Here is a 16,564-nt window from a genome sequence, read left to right as displayed (position 1 = left end):
GCCCTTATTATCTCCCGCCTGGATTATTGCAACCTCCTGCTCTGTGGCCTCCCTTCTAACAGTCTCGCACCCCTACAATGTATTCTAAACTATGCTGCCCGGCTAATCCACCTGTCCCCCCGCTACTCTCCGACCTCTCCTCTCTGCCAATCCCTTCACTGGCTTCCCATTGCCCAACGACTCCAGTTCAAAACACTATCCATGACATACAAAGCCATCCACAACCTGTCTCCTCCCTACATATGTGACCTAGTCTCCCGGTACTTACCTGCACGTAACCTTCGATCCTCACAAGATCTCCTTCTCTACTCCCCTCTCATCTCGTCTTCCCACCATCACATCCAAGATTTCTCCCATGCCTCCCCCATACTCTGGAATCCTCTGCCACAACACATCAGAGTCTCGGCTACCTTGACAAGCTTCAAAAGGAACCTGAAGACCCACCTCTTCCGACAAGCCTACAACCTGATTTAACCCTCAGTCTGATATAGCGCCGCACAACCAGTTCTACCCGAACCTACTGTATCCTCACCTATGCCTTGTAGACTGAGCCCTCGCAGGCAGGGACCTCCATCCTCCTGTACCAGTCTGTGCCTTGTATTGTTTATGATTATTGTACTTGTCCCTATTATGTATACCCCTTTCACATGTAAAGCGCCATAGAATTGATGGTGCTCTAATAATAATAAATAATAATAATAATAATATCCTAAACTTTTTTCTACTTTATCCTTTTCCAAACACCCTGAAGGGGAGCGGAGGAGTGAGGTCAGACACATGGAAGCAAATCCCATTCATATTTACTGCAGTCATAATACGAATTATCTGTATATTAGGTTTTCATGGAAATTTGCAGCAGCTGCTCCCTCTACTATTTAAAAGTTGAAAATATCTAAATAATGTTTCACATTATAATGTCTATTTGTCCTATAATGAGATACAGGGAGTCACTGTGTGCGGTGTCTGGCCTAAGATCCAGTGGAGTACCTGACCTGACATGCCTCCGTCCTGTGTGCTATTCACAGATCTAATACCCTGCAATGCAAAAGAACTTCAGAGTATTAGATCATCTATCAAACGAGGGAACGTTCCTGTCCCATGGAAGGACTAGTGTAATAAGTAAAAAAAATTGTAAAATGGTTTCTAAAAAGTCACAGAATAACAAACTAAAGAATTAAAATAATGAAAAACCTATACCAATACATATTTTTATATAAAAACAAAAAAAGTAGACATATTTGGTATTGTTGCATCCATAACGACCTGATCAATAAAACTGTCAACTAGTTAACCCCTTTCGTGAACACCATAAAAAAGTGGCAAAAAAAAATACTTTTTTCATCATAGTATAAAAAAAAAGTGGACTAAAACGTGATCAAAAAGTAGAATGTGAATATAAAAATGTTATTGCTGAAAACATCATGTTGTCCTGCAAAAATCAAATTCCCAGCTCCATCAGTGGAAAAAAAAGTGGATTCAACTGTTTACGCACATCAGAGGCTCTGCAAATGCTACATGGCATCCACTATCTATTCCAGCCAATTTTGCGCTCTGAAATTGAAATGGTTCTCCTTCTTTTCAGAGCTCTGCTGTACGCTAAATTGTAATTTTACACCATATAATGGGTATTTGCGTACTCAGGATACATTGTATAATAAATTCTATAGTTCATTTTCTCCTGTGACCCTTGTGAAAATGAAAGATTTGGGGCTAAAGCAACATTTTTGTGGGAAAAATTTAAATTTTCATTTTTTCCTTCCACATTGGTTTAATCCCCGTGAAGCACCTACAGTTTTAATAAACTTGTTAAATGTGGTTTTGAGAACTTTGAGGGGTCAGTTTTTAGAATGGTGTCACTTTGGGGTATTTCCTTCTAACTCACCTCAAGTGTGATGTGGTTCCAAAAAAAAAAAAAAAAAAAAATGATTTTGTAAATTTTGAAATTGCTGGTAAACATTCAACAAAAAGTTCCTAACAAAAAACTATGGTTAAAAATGACTCTGATGTAAAGTAGGCATGTGGTAAATGTTATTTATTATCTATTTTGTGTGGTATTACCTTGTTTCTCTGAAAACAAGACCTACCCTGAAAATAAGTCCTAGCAGGATTTTTTGTGCTTTGTAGAATATCCTTATAATGTCGGGCCACACGGGGATTACTGTGATCCCCTTGCATGACACTTGGCTCACGCTGGCAGTACAGCAGAGCCGAGTGTCATTGCGAGTATCCCTGCGACTGAGGTCCAACTGTGCAAGCGGACCTCAGCTGCGGGGGGCGGGCCGGCACAGAGGGGGGGCGGGCAGGTGCTGCGGAGGGGAGGAAGGGATGTCTCTCCCTCTCTCCACCGTAGCTGGCTATTGCCATTCTCGCACTGCACTCGCGGTACACCGGTGTACCGCGAATGCAGTGCGATTTTTCTCTCGCCCCATACACTTGAATGGGTGTGAAAGAGTCTCGCATTACAATCACAGCATGCTGCGATTGTTTTCTCGGTCCGATTAGGGCTCAGAAAATAATCGCTCATGTGTGCTGACAAACAGGCTAATATTGGTCCGAGTGGAATGCGATTTTTTTTATCGCACTCCACTCGCACCAATTTTCATGCCATGTGGCTTCGGCTTAACATAAGCCCTACTCCAAAACTAAGCCCTAGCTGCATATCATACTATAATAGTGTCCTGAAATAGGGCTTGGGCAGCTCTTTCAGGATATGTAACTTTTATTGATGTAGATTGCCCTGTTATGTTGCTGTGAGTCACGGAAGTTTAGTTGCGTGCCAACTAGTTACTGGAAATGAATATTCACACCTTTCTCACCATCCCATCTGTGCCGGTATTAGTGATTGGAACGTGTGTTAAGGGTAAATGAATATTCATTTCCCCCTTTCCTAGCTCATAATCTTGCCCATCCCTCTGTGCTGGTGTCAGTGATTGAAACGTGTGATTATGGCAAAAGAATATTCACCCCGTTCCCCAGTGCCCCTGACTCTCCTGACTTGAACATGACAGCATGTATTTCTATGCAGCTGTCATGTTCAGTTCAGGAGAGCCGCCGACGATGCAATCCTCCGAAAGAAAAACGACAGTCTGACTGAATCACTGACACTGGCACAGAGGGGTGGACGAGGAAACAGGGTGAATTTTTATTTTCCATTAACATACACTCCAATCACTAAAAAAAAATTAAGACATACCCTGAAAATAAGCCTTTTTCTGAAGTAAAAAATAATATAAGACCCAGTCTTATTTTTTTGGGAAACACGGTATCTGGTTTAAGGGCATAAAAAGTCAAAGTTTGAAAATTTGAAAATTTTTCAAATGTTTGATATGAAGAAGGAGGAGATCAGAACATCCTAGTGCAAAAAAACAATTAAAGCCAAAACCTTTATTCGAACAAGATAAAGCCTCATACAAAACTGTAGCATGTTAAAAGAAACGTGATGCATTTCTGGTGAATGTACAAACACCCTTAGTCATAGGACCTTTTCCTACGACTAATGGCTTTTGTACATACAGCAGAAACCCGTCAGGTTTCTCCTTCACATTCTCCTGGTGACAGCCGTACCTTGATCAAGCATCTGCTCCTACCATCACGGATTGAGACATAATTCACAACGTTGTGAGCTTTTCTTTCACCCCTTCTTTTTCCCAATTGTTTGATAATTTCTTTTAAAAACCACAAGTAATAGCTAACAAAATTATTTACCATTAACATGAAGTACAATGTGTCCCGAAAAAAAAAAAATCATAATCACTGGGATGTTTTGAAGCATTCCAGAGTTATTTCCACAAAAAATGATACTGGGTAGAATTGAAAAGTTTGGCCTGGTCAGGAAGGTGAAAACAGGCTTTGAGGTGAAGAGGTTAAAAAAAATACTATTTTCTAAGGTTTTTGGATCTTACATTTTTTTTACGAGTGAAAAACTTTACTTAAATTCAAAACATAAATACAGCTCCACTCCTTTATGTGTAGCAAGTATTAATTTCTGATAAAAAGAATAAACATTTAAGAAATAAAACATTTTCCATATTCTGGGTGTGAAAATGGCTTTTCATGTATGTGAGCTCTTTAATGTTGTTTTGAAATAAAAGCATTTCCCACAATTTCAACATAGATATGGCTTCTTTCCTATGTGACTGTTTTTGATGTTTAACCAAATATGATTTATACACAAAACATTTTCCACACTCTTAACATTAAAATGGCTTCTCGCCTGTGTGAGTTATCTGATGTCTGACAAGAGTTAATTTACGTGCAAAACATTTCCCACATTCTAGACATAAAAATGGCTTCACCCCTGTGTGAATTGTCTGATGTAAATGAAGGCTTGACATCCTATTAAAATCTTTCCCACACTGTGAACAAGAAAATGGCCTCTTCCCTGTGTGAATTATCTGATGTTTAAGAAGAGCTGATTTGTCTGCAAAACATTTCCCACATTCTGGACTTGAAAATGGCTTTTCCCCTGTGTGAGTCCTCTGATGAGTAATAAATTCCGATTTGTAGTTATAACATTTCCCACATTTTAAACATGCAAATGGTTTTTCTCTTGCATGAATTCTCAGATGTATAACAAGTTTTGATTTTTTTGCAAAACATTTTCCACATTCTGAACATGAAAATGGCTTCTCCCCTGTGTGTGTTCTCTGATGTGTAACAAGAGTTAGTTTATCTGCAAAACGTTTCCCACATTCTGGACATGAGAATGGTTTCTCCCCCGTGTGAGTTCTCTGATGTGTAACAAGAGTTGATTTATCTGCAAAACATTTCCCGCATTCTGAACATGAAAATGGCTTCTCTCCTGTGTGAGTTCTCTGATGTATAATAAGAGTTGGTTTAGCTGCAAAACATTTCCCACATTCTGAACATGAAAATGGTTTCTCCCCTGTATGAGCTCTCTTATGTACAACAAGTCTTGATTGATAATTAAAAGATTTCCCACATTCTGAACATGAAAATGGCTTCTCCCCTGTGTGAGTTCTCTGATGTATAATAAATTCAGATTTGTAGTTAAAACATTTCCCACATTCTAAACATGAAAATGGCTTCTCCCCTGTGTGAGTTCTCTGATGTATAATAAATTCAGATTTGTAGTTAAAACATTTCCCACATTCTGAGCATAAAAATGGCTTCTCCCCTGTGTGAGTTCTTTGATGTGTAACAAGAGATGATTTATTTGCAAAAGATTTCCCACATTGTGAACATGAAAATGGATTCTCCCCTGTGTGAGTTCTGTGATGTGTAATAAGAGTTGGTTTATCTGCAAAACATTTCTCACATTCTGAACATGAAAATGGCTTCTCACCTGTGTGAGTTCTCTGATGTCTAGTAAATTCTGATTTGTAGTTAAAGCATTTCCCACATTCTGAACATGAAAATGGCTTCTTCCCCGTGTGAGTTCTTTGATGTGTAAGAAGAGCCGATTTATCTGCAAAACATTTCCCACATTCTGAACATGAAAAAGGCTTGTCACCTGTGTGAGTTCTTTCATGTCTTAGAAGTCTAGATTTATAATTAAATTTTTTCCCACACTCTGAACATGAAAATGTCTTCTTTCCTATGGTAGCTTTAACATCCATTCTGTGACTCTTATTTACCCTAACAGTCTGTGATGAAGCATAATATAGGACCTGTTTAATAGTATCAGATGATAGATCTTTGCTGTGTAGCACTGAAGATACAACTGGGATAACGGAATGTTCTTCATATGGGTCTTGCGGCACATCAACATCATATGATTGAAAGTCTGAAGATGTCAGAAGTCCTTCTGATGTCCTAATATAGTTACCTGTCAAGAATAACACTTATTATTTTTCAATAATATAAACTTGGAAATAGTTTTTTAACTTTATCAAATGTCCATTAAAATTGCAATTAGTTGCAAAATTTGATTATTCACTAAGGTACTGGTGACAAAATTGTTCACATTCTAACCGTAAACCACGGAGCAAGGACCACTAGATAATGATATCAGACCAAAAGGATCGGCTCTAGCAGTTTCCCAATTCAGTGTTGAATTCAGCATCTTCATGTCTCAGAGTGTCGGTCACCACTATTTTGTAGTAAGACCCTCAGTGAAGAATCATAATTGAGCCTGTCAGTCAGTACTATTAGGGGTGCCACATGGATATTACTGTAGAATGGAGGAACAGTGCGATTATGTATGAAGAAGCTCTACGTTTGTAGAAAAGATAAAACTTGAATTGCAAATTAATTTGTAAAATGGTTTTATTGAGGACAAAAATAGAAGGGTGACGGGAGAATGTGATAAATAATGGAAAAAAACATTTTTTGACTTGAATCCATTGCCATTTCAAGGCTGCCAATGCATTTCTCTGGTCATAATCTACTTGACTGCTGTAATGATGAGCCCGATATTACACATGAGCATTGCATCACGTATACTGTGAGGCCATTGTTGGGCTGCAGCGCTCACATGTTGTATATGGCACATTATGGCTGCAATCAAGTACATACAGGGGTCATAGTAAGACATTAATGATCCCTGTAAAAGGCCACAGGCCTATTTCTAAAAAGTGAGAAGTCCACTAAATACGTCCATAATAAGTTCTAATAATGATAATAATAATAACAATAATAAGTTCTGCTAAGTGAAAGTTGATAGAAGGTAAAATAATAGGTGACATCCCGACCTCCTGATCAATGCTGAGGGACATAATGTACTGGGAACAATTGTGTTATTTAGGCATTTCCTAAATTTATCTGTAAATTGTCTTTTTCTATTACACTTTAGACAACCTTCCCTTGGAGTAGATTTGCTGTGAACCTCTGGCAGTGGACGACCCGCATGATACCAAAAGTGGTAAATCCCGCTGCGGATATCATTGTGAAAAATGTGCAGGGAAGCTGCACATTTCACCCTTTGTAAGTGAGACTCACACCTATATCAGCATCATAAATTCACATACTGGGTGTAACTCCAGTGCCAGTATTGCTGCACGGTCCAGCCTCCTCCACCCGGCAGCAACGCCTGTGCACTCACCATCCCGGCCACCCTGTGGTGTCTCAGGTCCCTACCATGGCGCCTGTTTCCGGGGTCTGCAGACACTGTACAGGTCTCCCAGGAGTGTGTTCGCTCCCCTCTTCTTAAAGGGGCAGCATGTTTAATCTGGAATTGCTTCTCAGTCTATGAGAGGCACTGGGTACTTAAGGCATCTTCTTCTTTAAGTATGTGCCTGAGCAACGTGTTTTGTCAGTTTGCCTGTACGTTACCTAGTTGGCAGGTCCTTTGAATTTGTTCCAATTGTAACGCCCTTACCGACGTCCCTACGCTGTCCTACTCTCTCTCAGCTGGAACACCAGCACTCTCACCTTCCCAGCCACACTGCTGTCTCCAATCCCTGCTGCTGGCTCCTGGGGCCTGCGCACGCCACACAGGCCTCATAGGAGTGTCCTTAGGGTACACTTGGACACATCCCCTTTTTCTGAAGGTCTAGTACATCCTAACACAGAAGAACTTCTCAGCCTATTGCTAAGAGATATCAGGTATTTAAGGTACCCTCCCCTTAATGAGAGCCTGGGTAACGTTGTCTTATGCTGATAGTTCTTAGGTCTCTTTGTGCTGCCACTGCTGATACTTTGCTGTGTGCTGTATTGCTGATTCTTATTTGTGTTATAGTGCATGACTATACTTGTCAGAATAATCCATTTTATAAGTTTAAGAATCATATATTTAATAATATATTGTATCGTATTAATGTAAGGGGAATTTGACTCATGTAATCATGTGTTTTTACTGACATTGTATTTTCAGTTGGCTAACCGCAAGTCTAGTTTCTCTGGTAAAAGCAAGATATTGTTTGGTCAAGTGACATGTGTGACCCCAAGGGTATTTCCAAGTAATGTAAATGTAAATGGCATAAGTTATTAGCTGGCTACTTTTCTGCTTACTCTTCATTATAAATTCTCTGGTCTGTATGTTTATGGCAGACAGTTTCCTCTTGTCTCCTTCAAAGCTTGAAAAAAGCCATCTCAGATGACTTTGCATCACTAAGGCGGGCTTTGCACGATGCGACATCGGTAACAATGTGTTACCGATGCTGCAGCGATATTGCACGTGCGACGGGGGCGGGACTATCTAGTGAAAGCTGCCGTAGTGATTATTATCGCTACGGCAGTTTCACACGCACATACCTGCCGTGCGACGTCCCTCTGGCCGGCGACCCGCCTCCTTCCTAAGGGGGCGGGTCGTGCGGCGTCACAGCGACGTCACACGGCAGGCGGCCAATTGAAGTGGAGGGGCGGAGATGAGCAGGATGTAAACATCCCGCCCACCTCCGTCCTTCTCATTGCAGCCGGCGGCAGGTAAGGTGAAGTTCCTCGCTCCTGCGGCTTCATGCACAGCGATGTGTGCTGCCGCAGGAGCGAGGAACAACATCGTACCTGTCGCTGCACCAGCATTATGGAAATGTCGGAGGCTGCAGCGATGATACGATAACGACGCGTTTGCGCTCGTTCATCGTATCATCTAGGATTTACACACTACGACATCGCAAGTGACGCCGGATGTGCGTCACTTTCGATTTGACCCCACCGACATCGCACCTGCGATGTCGTAGTGTGCAAAGCCGCCCTAAGAATTAGCTTTTATAACAATACTGGACACGCTGCTGCTGCAATTATCCACACCAGCTACTCCTGGTATACCAGCCACAGCTGCTGCATCCAACCAACCTACCCGAACCAATGATACTGGATGCCACTGCTGCTCCTACTATCAGAAACTGTTTGTGTCCAAATATGTGATGGCAGCTGCTGAGGTACTATGATCCTCTGGGGCTGCCCTTGTGGGCTACCTACCAGGGTTTAGCCTATCTCCACCACCTGTGGCTTTAGTGAAGACTCAGTAGCCGTTCAGATATGCTCCTCCATACCAGTGAGACATGCCTTGGCCCAGTGGTTTCACTAACCCTATGTTCGCCTCACGAGTGTTACAGTTTGCCTAGGGTCATGGATCCCGCTGGTTCCAGTGCTGCACAACTCACCAGCCTGCAGCAAGAGGTGGTCGGGCAGTGAAAGCAACAGGACCAGACGCTGACATCTTCGGTCACTGGATACCAGCTTTCAAGCTATTTCCCTGTCAAACGCGGTACTGGCTGCGGTTCACACTCCATCAGCAAACCCAGCTCCTCAGTCCTAGACTGTCGCCTTCTCCACGGTGATCCCCTACTATGCAGAGGCTTTATAAACCAGTGCTTCCTGCACTTTGAACTTTTGCCGCATCTGTTCATCTCGGACCAAACTGGCCTTTAAGATGTTGCCCCTAAGTAGCAAAGCCCTGTCTTGGATCAACCCACTGTGGAAGAAGAATGATCCAATCATCCAGAACTTGCCGGTCTTCTTGGAGATGTTCCATAAGGTGTTCGATGAGCCGGAACGAGTTTCTTCGGCCCCATCCTCACTGCTCAGACTCCGCCAAGGGAGTCTCACCATAGACCAAAATAGTGTCCATTTCATCACCCTGTCCTCTAAATTGGGCAAAAATAATGAAACACAAGTGGCTATATCCTAAAGCAGACCTGGGCAAGGGGCGGTCACGGGCCACATCCGGCCCGTCTACTGTCTGTGACCGGCCCGCCCATTAGATCAGAGTTGGAGACGTGGTGTTGCTTTTCCTGCCGGGCAGGAACTTTTCAAATGACACACGCGCGCCGTACTGACGACATCAGCGCGCGTGTGTGTCACAGAGAAAGCTGCCGGGCAGGGAACAGAGGACAGATTCCCGCGTTCCGCTGCTACACTGTGTAGAGCTTCAGGATCGGTCCTCTGTTCCCTGCTCGGCAGCTTTCTCTGTGACACACGTGCGCCCTGATGTCGGCAGTACAGCGCATGTGTGTCATTTGAAGAGTTCCCGTCCGGCAAGAGAAGCGGCACCAGCCAGTGCCTGGACAGAGAGAAGCAGCAGCGCAGCCAGGGCCCGTACCAGGGAAGAAGCAGCTCAGCGGGGGACCCGTACGGAGGTGCCTGAGGAGGGAGAGGGGAGTGGTCACTAATAACCTGAGGGGAGGGGGGGACAATTGCGGGGGTAACTGGTGTAATATTTGGGTGTAGTGATGTAGTAAATGGGAATGTAATGATGTAGTTTTACAGGTGCAGTATATAGTGATGTAATGTATTACAGGTGCAGTATATAGTGATGTAATGTATTACAGGTGCAGTATATAGTGCTGTAATGTATTACAGGGGCAGTATATAGTGATGTAATGTATTACAGGTGCAGTATATAGTGATGTCATGTATTACAGGTGCAGTATATAGTGATGTAATGCATTACAGGTGCAGTATATAGTGATGTCATGTATTACAGGTGCAGTATATAGTGATGTAATGCATTACAGGTGCAGTATATAGTGATGTAATGCATTACAGGTGCAGTTTATAGTGATGTAATGTATTACAGGTGCAGTATATAGAGATGTAATGTATTACAGGTGCAGTATATAGTGATGTAATGTATTACAGGTGCAGTATATAGTGATGTAATGCATTACAGGTGAAGTATATAGTGGTGTAATGTATTACAGGTGCAGTATATAGAGATGTAATGTATTACAGGTGCAGTATATAGTGATGTAATGCATTACAGGTGAAGTATATAGTGGTGTAATGTATTACAGGGGCAGTATATAGTGATGTAATGTATTACAGGTGAAGTATATTGTGATGTCGTGTATTACAGGTGCAGTATATAGTGATTTAGTTTATTACAGGTGCAGTATATAGTGATGTCGTGTATTACAGGTGCAGTATATAGTGATGTAGTTTATTACAGGTGCAGTATATAGTGATGTCGTGTATTACAGGTGAAGTATATAGTGATGTCGTGTATTACAGGTGCAGTATATAGTGATGTAATGTATTACAGGTGCAGTATATAGTGATGTCGTGTATTACAGGTGCAGTATATAGTGATGTAATGTATTACAGGTGCAGTATATAGTGATGTCATGTATTACAGGTGCAGTATATAGTGATGTCATGTATTACAGGTGCAGTATATAGTGATGTCATGTATTACAGGTGCAGTATATAGTGATGTCGTGTATTACAGGTGCAGTATATAGTGATGTCGTGTATTACAGGTGAAGTATATAGTGATGTCGTGTATTACAGGTGCAGTATATAGTGATGTAATGTATTACAGGTGCAGTATATAGTGATGTAATGTATTACAGGTGCAGTATATAGTGATGTAATGTACTACAGGTGCAGTATATAGTGATGTCATGTATTACAGGTGCAGTATATAGTGATGTCATGTATTACTGGGGCAGTATATAGTGCTGTAATGCATTACAGGGGCAGTATATAGTGCTGTAATGCATTACTGGGGCAGTATATAGTGCTGTAATGCATTACAGGGGCAGTATATAGTGATGTAATGTATTACAGGTGCAGTATATAGTGATGTCGTGTATTACAGGTGAAGTATATAGTGATGTCGTGTATTACAGGTGCAGTATATAGTGATGTAATGTATTACAGGTGCAGTATATAGTGATGTAATGTATTACAGGTGCAGTATATAGTGATGTAGTTTATTACAGGTGCAGTATATAGTGATGTAATGTATTACAGGTGCAGTATATAGTGATGTCATGTATTACAGGTGCAGTATATAGTGATGTAATTTATTACAGGTGCAGTATATAGTGATGTCATGTATTACAGGTGCAGTATATAGTGATGTCATGTATTACAGGTGCAGTATATAGTGATGTCATGTATTACAGGTGCAGTATATAGTGATGTCATGTATTACAGGTGCAGTATATAGTGATGTCATGTATTACAGGTGCAGTATATAGTGACGTCATGTATTACAGGTGCAGTATATAGTGATGTCGTGTATTACAGGTGCAGTATATAGTGATGTCGTGTATTACAGGTGCAGTATATAGTGATGTCGTGTATTACAGGTGAAGTATATAGTGATGTCGTGTATTACAGGTGCAGTATATAGTGCTGTAATGTATTACAGGTGCAGTATATAGTGATGTAATGTACTACAGGTGCAGTATATAGTGATGTCATGTATTACTGGGGCAGTATATAGTGCTGTAATGCATTACAGGGGCAGTATATAGTGCTGTAATGCATTACAGGGGCAGTATATAGTGATGTAATGTATTACAGGTGCAGTATATAGTGATGTCGTGTATTACAGGTGAAGTATATAGTGATGTAATGTATTACAGGGGCAGTATATAGTGCTGTAATGTATTACAGGGGCAGTATATAGTGATGTAATGTATTACAGGTGCAGTATATAGTGATGTAATGTATTACAGGTGCAGTATATAGTGATGTAATGTATTACAGGTGCAGTATATAGTGATGTCGTGTATTACAGGTGCAGTATATAGTGCTGTAATGCATTACAGGTGCAGTATATAGTGATGTCGTGTATTACAGGTGAAGTATATAGGGATGTCGTGTATTACAGGTGCAGTATATAGTGATGTAATGTATTACAGGTGCAGTATATAGTGATGTAATGTATTACAGGTGCAGTATATAGTGCTGTAATTTATTACAGGTGCAGTATATAGTGATGTAATGTATTACAGGTGCAGTATATAGAGATGTAGTTTATTACAGGTGCAGTATATAGTGATGTCGTGTATTACAGGTGCAGTATATAGTGATGTCATGTATTACAGGTGCAGTATATAGTGATGTCATGTATTACAGGTGCAGTATATAGTGATGTCATGTATTACTGGGGCAGTATATAGTGATGTCATGTATTACAGGTGCAGTATATAGTGCTGTAATGCATTACAGGGGCAGTATATAGTGCTGTAATGCATTACTGGGGCAGTATATAGTGCTGTAATGCATTACAGGGGCAGTATATAGTGATGTAATGTATTACAGGTGCAGTATATAGTGCTGTAATGTATTACTTGGGCAGTATATAGTGCTGTAATGCATTACAGGGGCAGTATATAGTGCTGTAATGCATTACAGGGGCAGTATATAGTGCTGTAATGTATTACAGGTGCAGTATACAGTGATGAAATGCATTACAGGTGCTGTATATAGTGATGTAATGTATTACAGGTGCAGTATATAGTGATGTAATGCATTACAGGTGCAGTATACAGTGATGTAATGTATTACAGGTGCAGTATATAGTGATGTAATGTATTACAGGGGCAGTATATAGTGATGTAATGTATTACAGGTGCAGTATATAGTGATGTAATGTATTACAGGTGCAGTATATAGTGATGTAATGTATTACAGGTGCAGTATATAGTGATGTAATGTATTACAGGTGCAGTATATAGTGATGTCATGTATTACAGGTGCAGTATATAGTGATGTCATGTATTACTGGGGCAGTATATAGTGATGTCATGTATTACAGGTGCAGTATATAGTGCTGTAATGCATTACAGGGGCAGTATATAGTGCTGTAATGCATTACTGGGGCAGTATATAGTGCTGTAATGCATTACAGGGGCAGTATATAGTGATGTAATGTATTACAGGTGCAGTATATAGTGCTGTAATGTATTACAGGTGCAGTATATAGTGATGTAATGTATTACAGGTGCAGTATATAGTGCTGTAATGTATTACTGGGGCAGTATATAGTGCTGTAATGCATTACAGGGGCAGTATATAGTGCTGTAATGCATTACAGGGGCAGTATATAGTGCTGTAATGTATTACAGGTGCAGTATACAGTGATGTAATGCATTACAGGTGCTGTATATAGTGATGTAATGTATTACAGGTGCAGTATATAGTGATGTAATGCATTACAGGTGCAGTATACAGTGATGTAATGTATTACAGGTGCAGTATATAGTGATGTAATGTATTACAGGTGCAGTATACAGTGATGTAATGCATTACAGGAGCAGTATATAGTGATGTAATGCATTACAGGTGCAGTATATAGTGATGTAATGTATTACAGGTGTAGTATATAGTGATGTAGTATATATATATATATATTATATACATATATATATACACACAGTATTGGGTTAATTATATTAGTCCGGCCCCACCCCTGGTCTAAAGGGATAAAGGATAAGCTGGCTGGCCGAGATATGCATTTTTCTCTGGATAACATAGTATCGCTGGCTATCTGCATCGACCTTTCATTCCAAGAGCGATCCAGAGAGGTAACCTGGGACAAGAGGTGTTTGTGCCTGGCTCCTTCATTCCAGAGGTCCATCATGCCGCTACCCATAGTTTTCGTGACTTCTTTTGAGACCATGGAGGTGAATCATGTGCAACCGGCGAAGCAATGCCATGAGGTCCGTCGCTCCGGAGAGGGGCGCTTGTACTACGGAAGTCCTACACACCTGATCCCCTTCTTTTCTAAGAACCTGGGAAACTGCCCAGCCTAGGGTCGGTAGGAGAGACTGCCCCAGGTAAGAGTTAAGGCTGCTTTACACGTAGTGACATCGCTAGCGATCGCACCCGCCCAGGTCGTGCGTGCGTCACGGGCAAATCGCTGCCCGTGGCGGACAATATCGTTAGTGCGCGTCACACGCACATACCTTACTAACAACGTCGCTGTGGCCGGCGAACAACCTCTTTTCTAAGGAGGAGGTTCGTGCAGCGTCACACAGCGGGCCACCAATAGAAGCGGAGGGGCGGAGTGCAGCCGCATTAACGACACTCCCACCTCGTTGCCGGAGGACGCAGGAACGCTGTTGTTCGTCGTTCCTGGGGTGTCACACGTAGCGATGTGTGCTTCCTTAGGAACGACGAACAACCAGCGTCCAAGAAGATCAACGATATTTGGGAAAGGAACGACGTGTCAACAATCAACGATTTTTGTGGTACTTGGGATCGTTAGCGGTCGCTCGTAAGTGTCACACGCAACGACGTCGCTAACGATGCCGGATGTGCATCACGAATTCTGTGATCTCAGCAATATCTCGTTAGCGATGTTGTTGCGTGTAACGGGGCCTTAAGACCTCTCCAGCCATTCATTTGACTGTGCCTGTAACCAGTGGCAACACCCGATTCACTGAAATGGCCCTATTGTGCTCTGGCTCCACCAGAAGTTTCATACAGCTGGCCATAGTGGATCAGTATCAGATTCCCATCCATCAGCTGCATTGCTATTGCCGTGTCATCCGTGGATGGAAAGCCCTTGTCCAAGGCTATCCAGTTGATCACCAAGCAATTTGATCTTCAGGTGGGAATGCTGCATTCGAAGAGAATAGTTTTCCAGGTGTTAACGAGAATGTTGCATCCACTGTTACTGGGCCTACCACGGGGTCACTCCTGCCATGAAAGTTGTTTTGTTTCCATGCGGCCTGCTTGGCTGTCTGTGAATTCCTCTGGTCTTCTGGGGCTGCCATCTGCCTAGTGGGTCTACACGGACGTCTTCGACGTAAAGAAGGCTGAGACCCAGCCACTTCATTGGCCGTATGCCTTCTTATCGACCTTCTTTCTGGGTCCACTCCTTCCCACGGTCGTATTTACCCTCTCTCCCAGGCGGAAACCCAAGACATGATGGGTGTGAAGGCTATCCAACAGTTTCTGGGTTTCGCTAATTATTATCGTCAATTTATACCGCAGTTTTCATTCCAAACGGCCATGATTTCTGCCTTGATCTGCTTGGGTGCTAATCCGAAGGAGTGGACTCTAAAGGCTGAGATCACCTATATCTCCCTGAATCATGCCTTTTAATCACCTCCCACACTGTATAGACCTAAGAATAATAAACAGTTCTTTTTGGAAGCAGATGTTTTTTCCTCTGGGGCCAGCGCAGCTCTCATGCAGAAATTACGTACCTGGAGAATGGTAACCTGCGGTTTCATTTCCAAGGCCTTCTCTTCTCCTGAATGCAACTATTCGATTGGAGACCAAGAGTTGTTGGTGATTAAGATGGCTTTGGAGAAGTGGCCATATTTACAAGAAGGGGTAGTCCATCCAGTTGTTATATTCCTTGACCATCAGAATTGGGTCTAACTGCGGTCCGAACATAGGTTGAACAGATGCCAAGCTGGGTGGTTGTTCTTTGCCAGTTTTGACTTTGTCCTCCATTTTCAGTCAGCAGATAAGAACGTCAAAGTGAATGCGCGCTACAGCTCCTTTCTGTCAACCGACGAAGAGGAGGAGCCACAACATATCATTGAGCCCTCCAGGATACTTACTGTGGCTCTGGTAAATTTATCTTGTGTTCCTACTGGAAAGACCTTCATCGCAGAGTTTGACAGGAAGCTAGGTCTACAGTGGGGTCACTCGTCTAAGTTAGCTGGTCATGTTGGGCATAAGAAAATGGCCTCTCTCATCTCACAGCACTATTGGTCGCCATCCTTGTGCAAAAACATCTTGAACTTAGTCTGTGCCTGTCTGTCTAGTGCTTGGAATAAGACTCCAAAGCAGCTTCCTTCTGGTCGGTTACTACCACTTCCTGTGCCGTCCGCTCCCTGCACCACATTGCGATGGACTTCATCACAGACCTTCCGGTGTCCTCCAGTTGCTCCGTCATCTGGGTGGTGGTGGATAATTTTTCTATAATGCCCCACTTTATTTACTTCTCCGGTCTTTCATCTGCTCC

At 42.1% G+C, this 16,564-nt stretch overlaps 1 protein-coding gene across 2 annotated transcripts in view; it reads right to left on the bottom strand.

Moving 5' to 3' along the window:
• Window positions 1-3,527: 3,527 nt before the first annotated feature.
• Window positions 3,528-16,564, bottom strand: part of LOC142312363 (uncharacterized) — a 36,323-nt gene continuing 23,286 nt past the window's right edge. Inside the window, exon 6 of one of the 2 annotated variants that reach the window (XM_075351300.1) lies at window positions 3,528-5,465. In XM_075351300.1, coding sequence (XP_075207415.1) covers window positions 4,197-5,465 — 1,269 coding nt within the window. In that variant the 3' untranslated portion in view covers window positions 3,528-4,196. Of the gene's footprint in view, window positions 5,789-16,564 lie in introns of both variants that reach the window. The other variant, XM_075351299.1, reaches the window with a different exon arrangement.

Source organism: Anomaloglossus baeobatrachus, chromosome 5, assembly GCF_048569485.1.
Source record: "Anomaloglossus baeobatrachus isolate aAnoBae1 chromosome 5, aAnoBae1.hap1, whole genome shotgun sequence".
Classification (NCBI taxonomy): Eukaryota; Metazoa; Chordata; class Amphibia; order Anura; family Aromobatidae; genus Anomaloglossus; species Anomaloglossus baeobatrachus.
The sequence above is the reverse complement of the archived record's forward strand: the minus strand, read 5'-3'. Positions and strand labels throughout refer to the sequence as shown.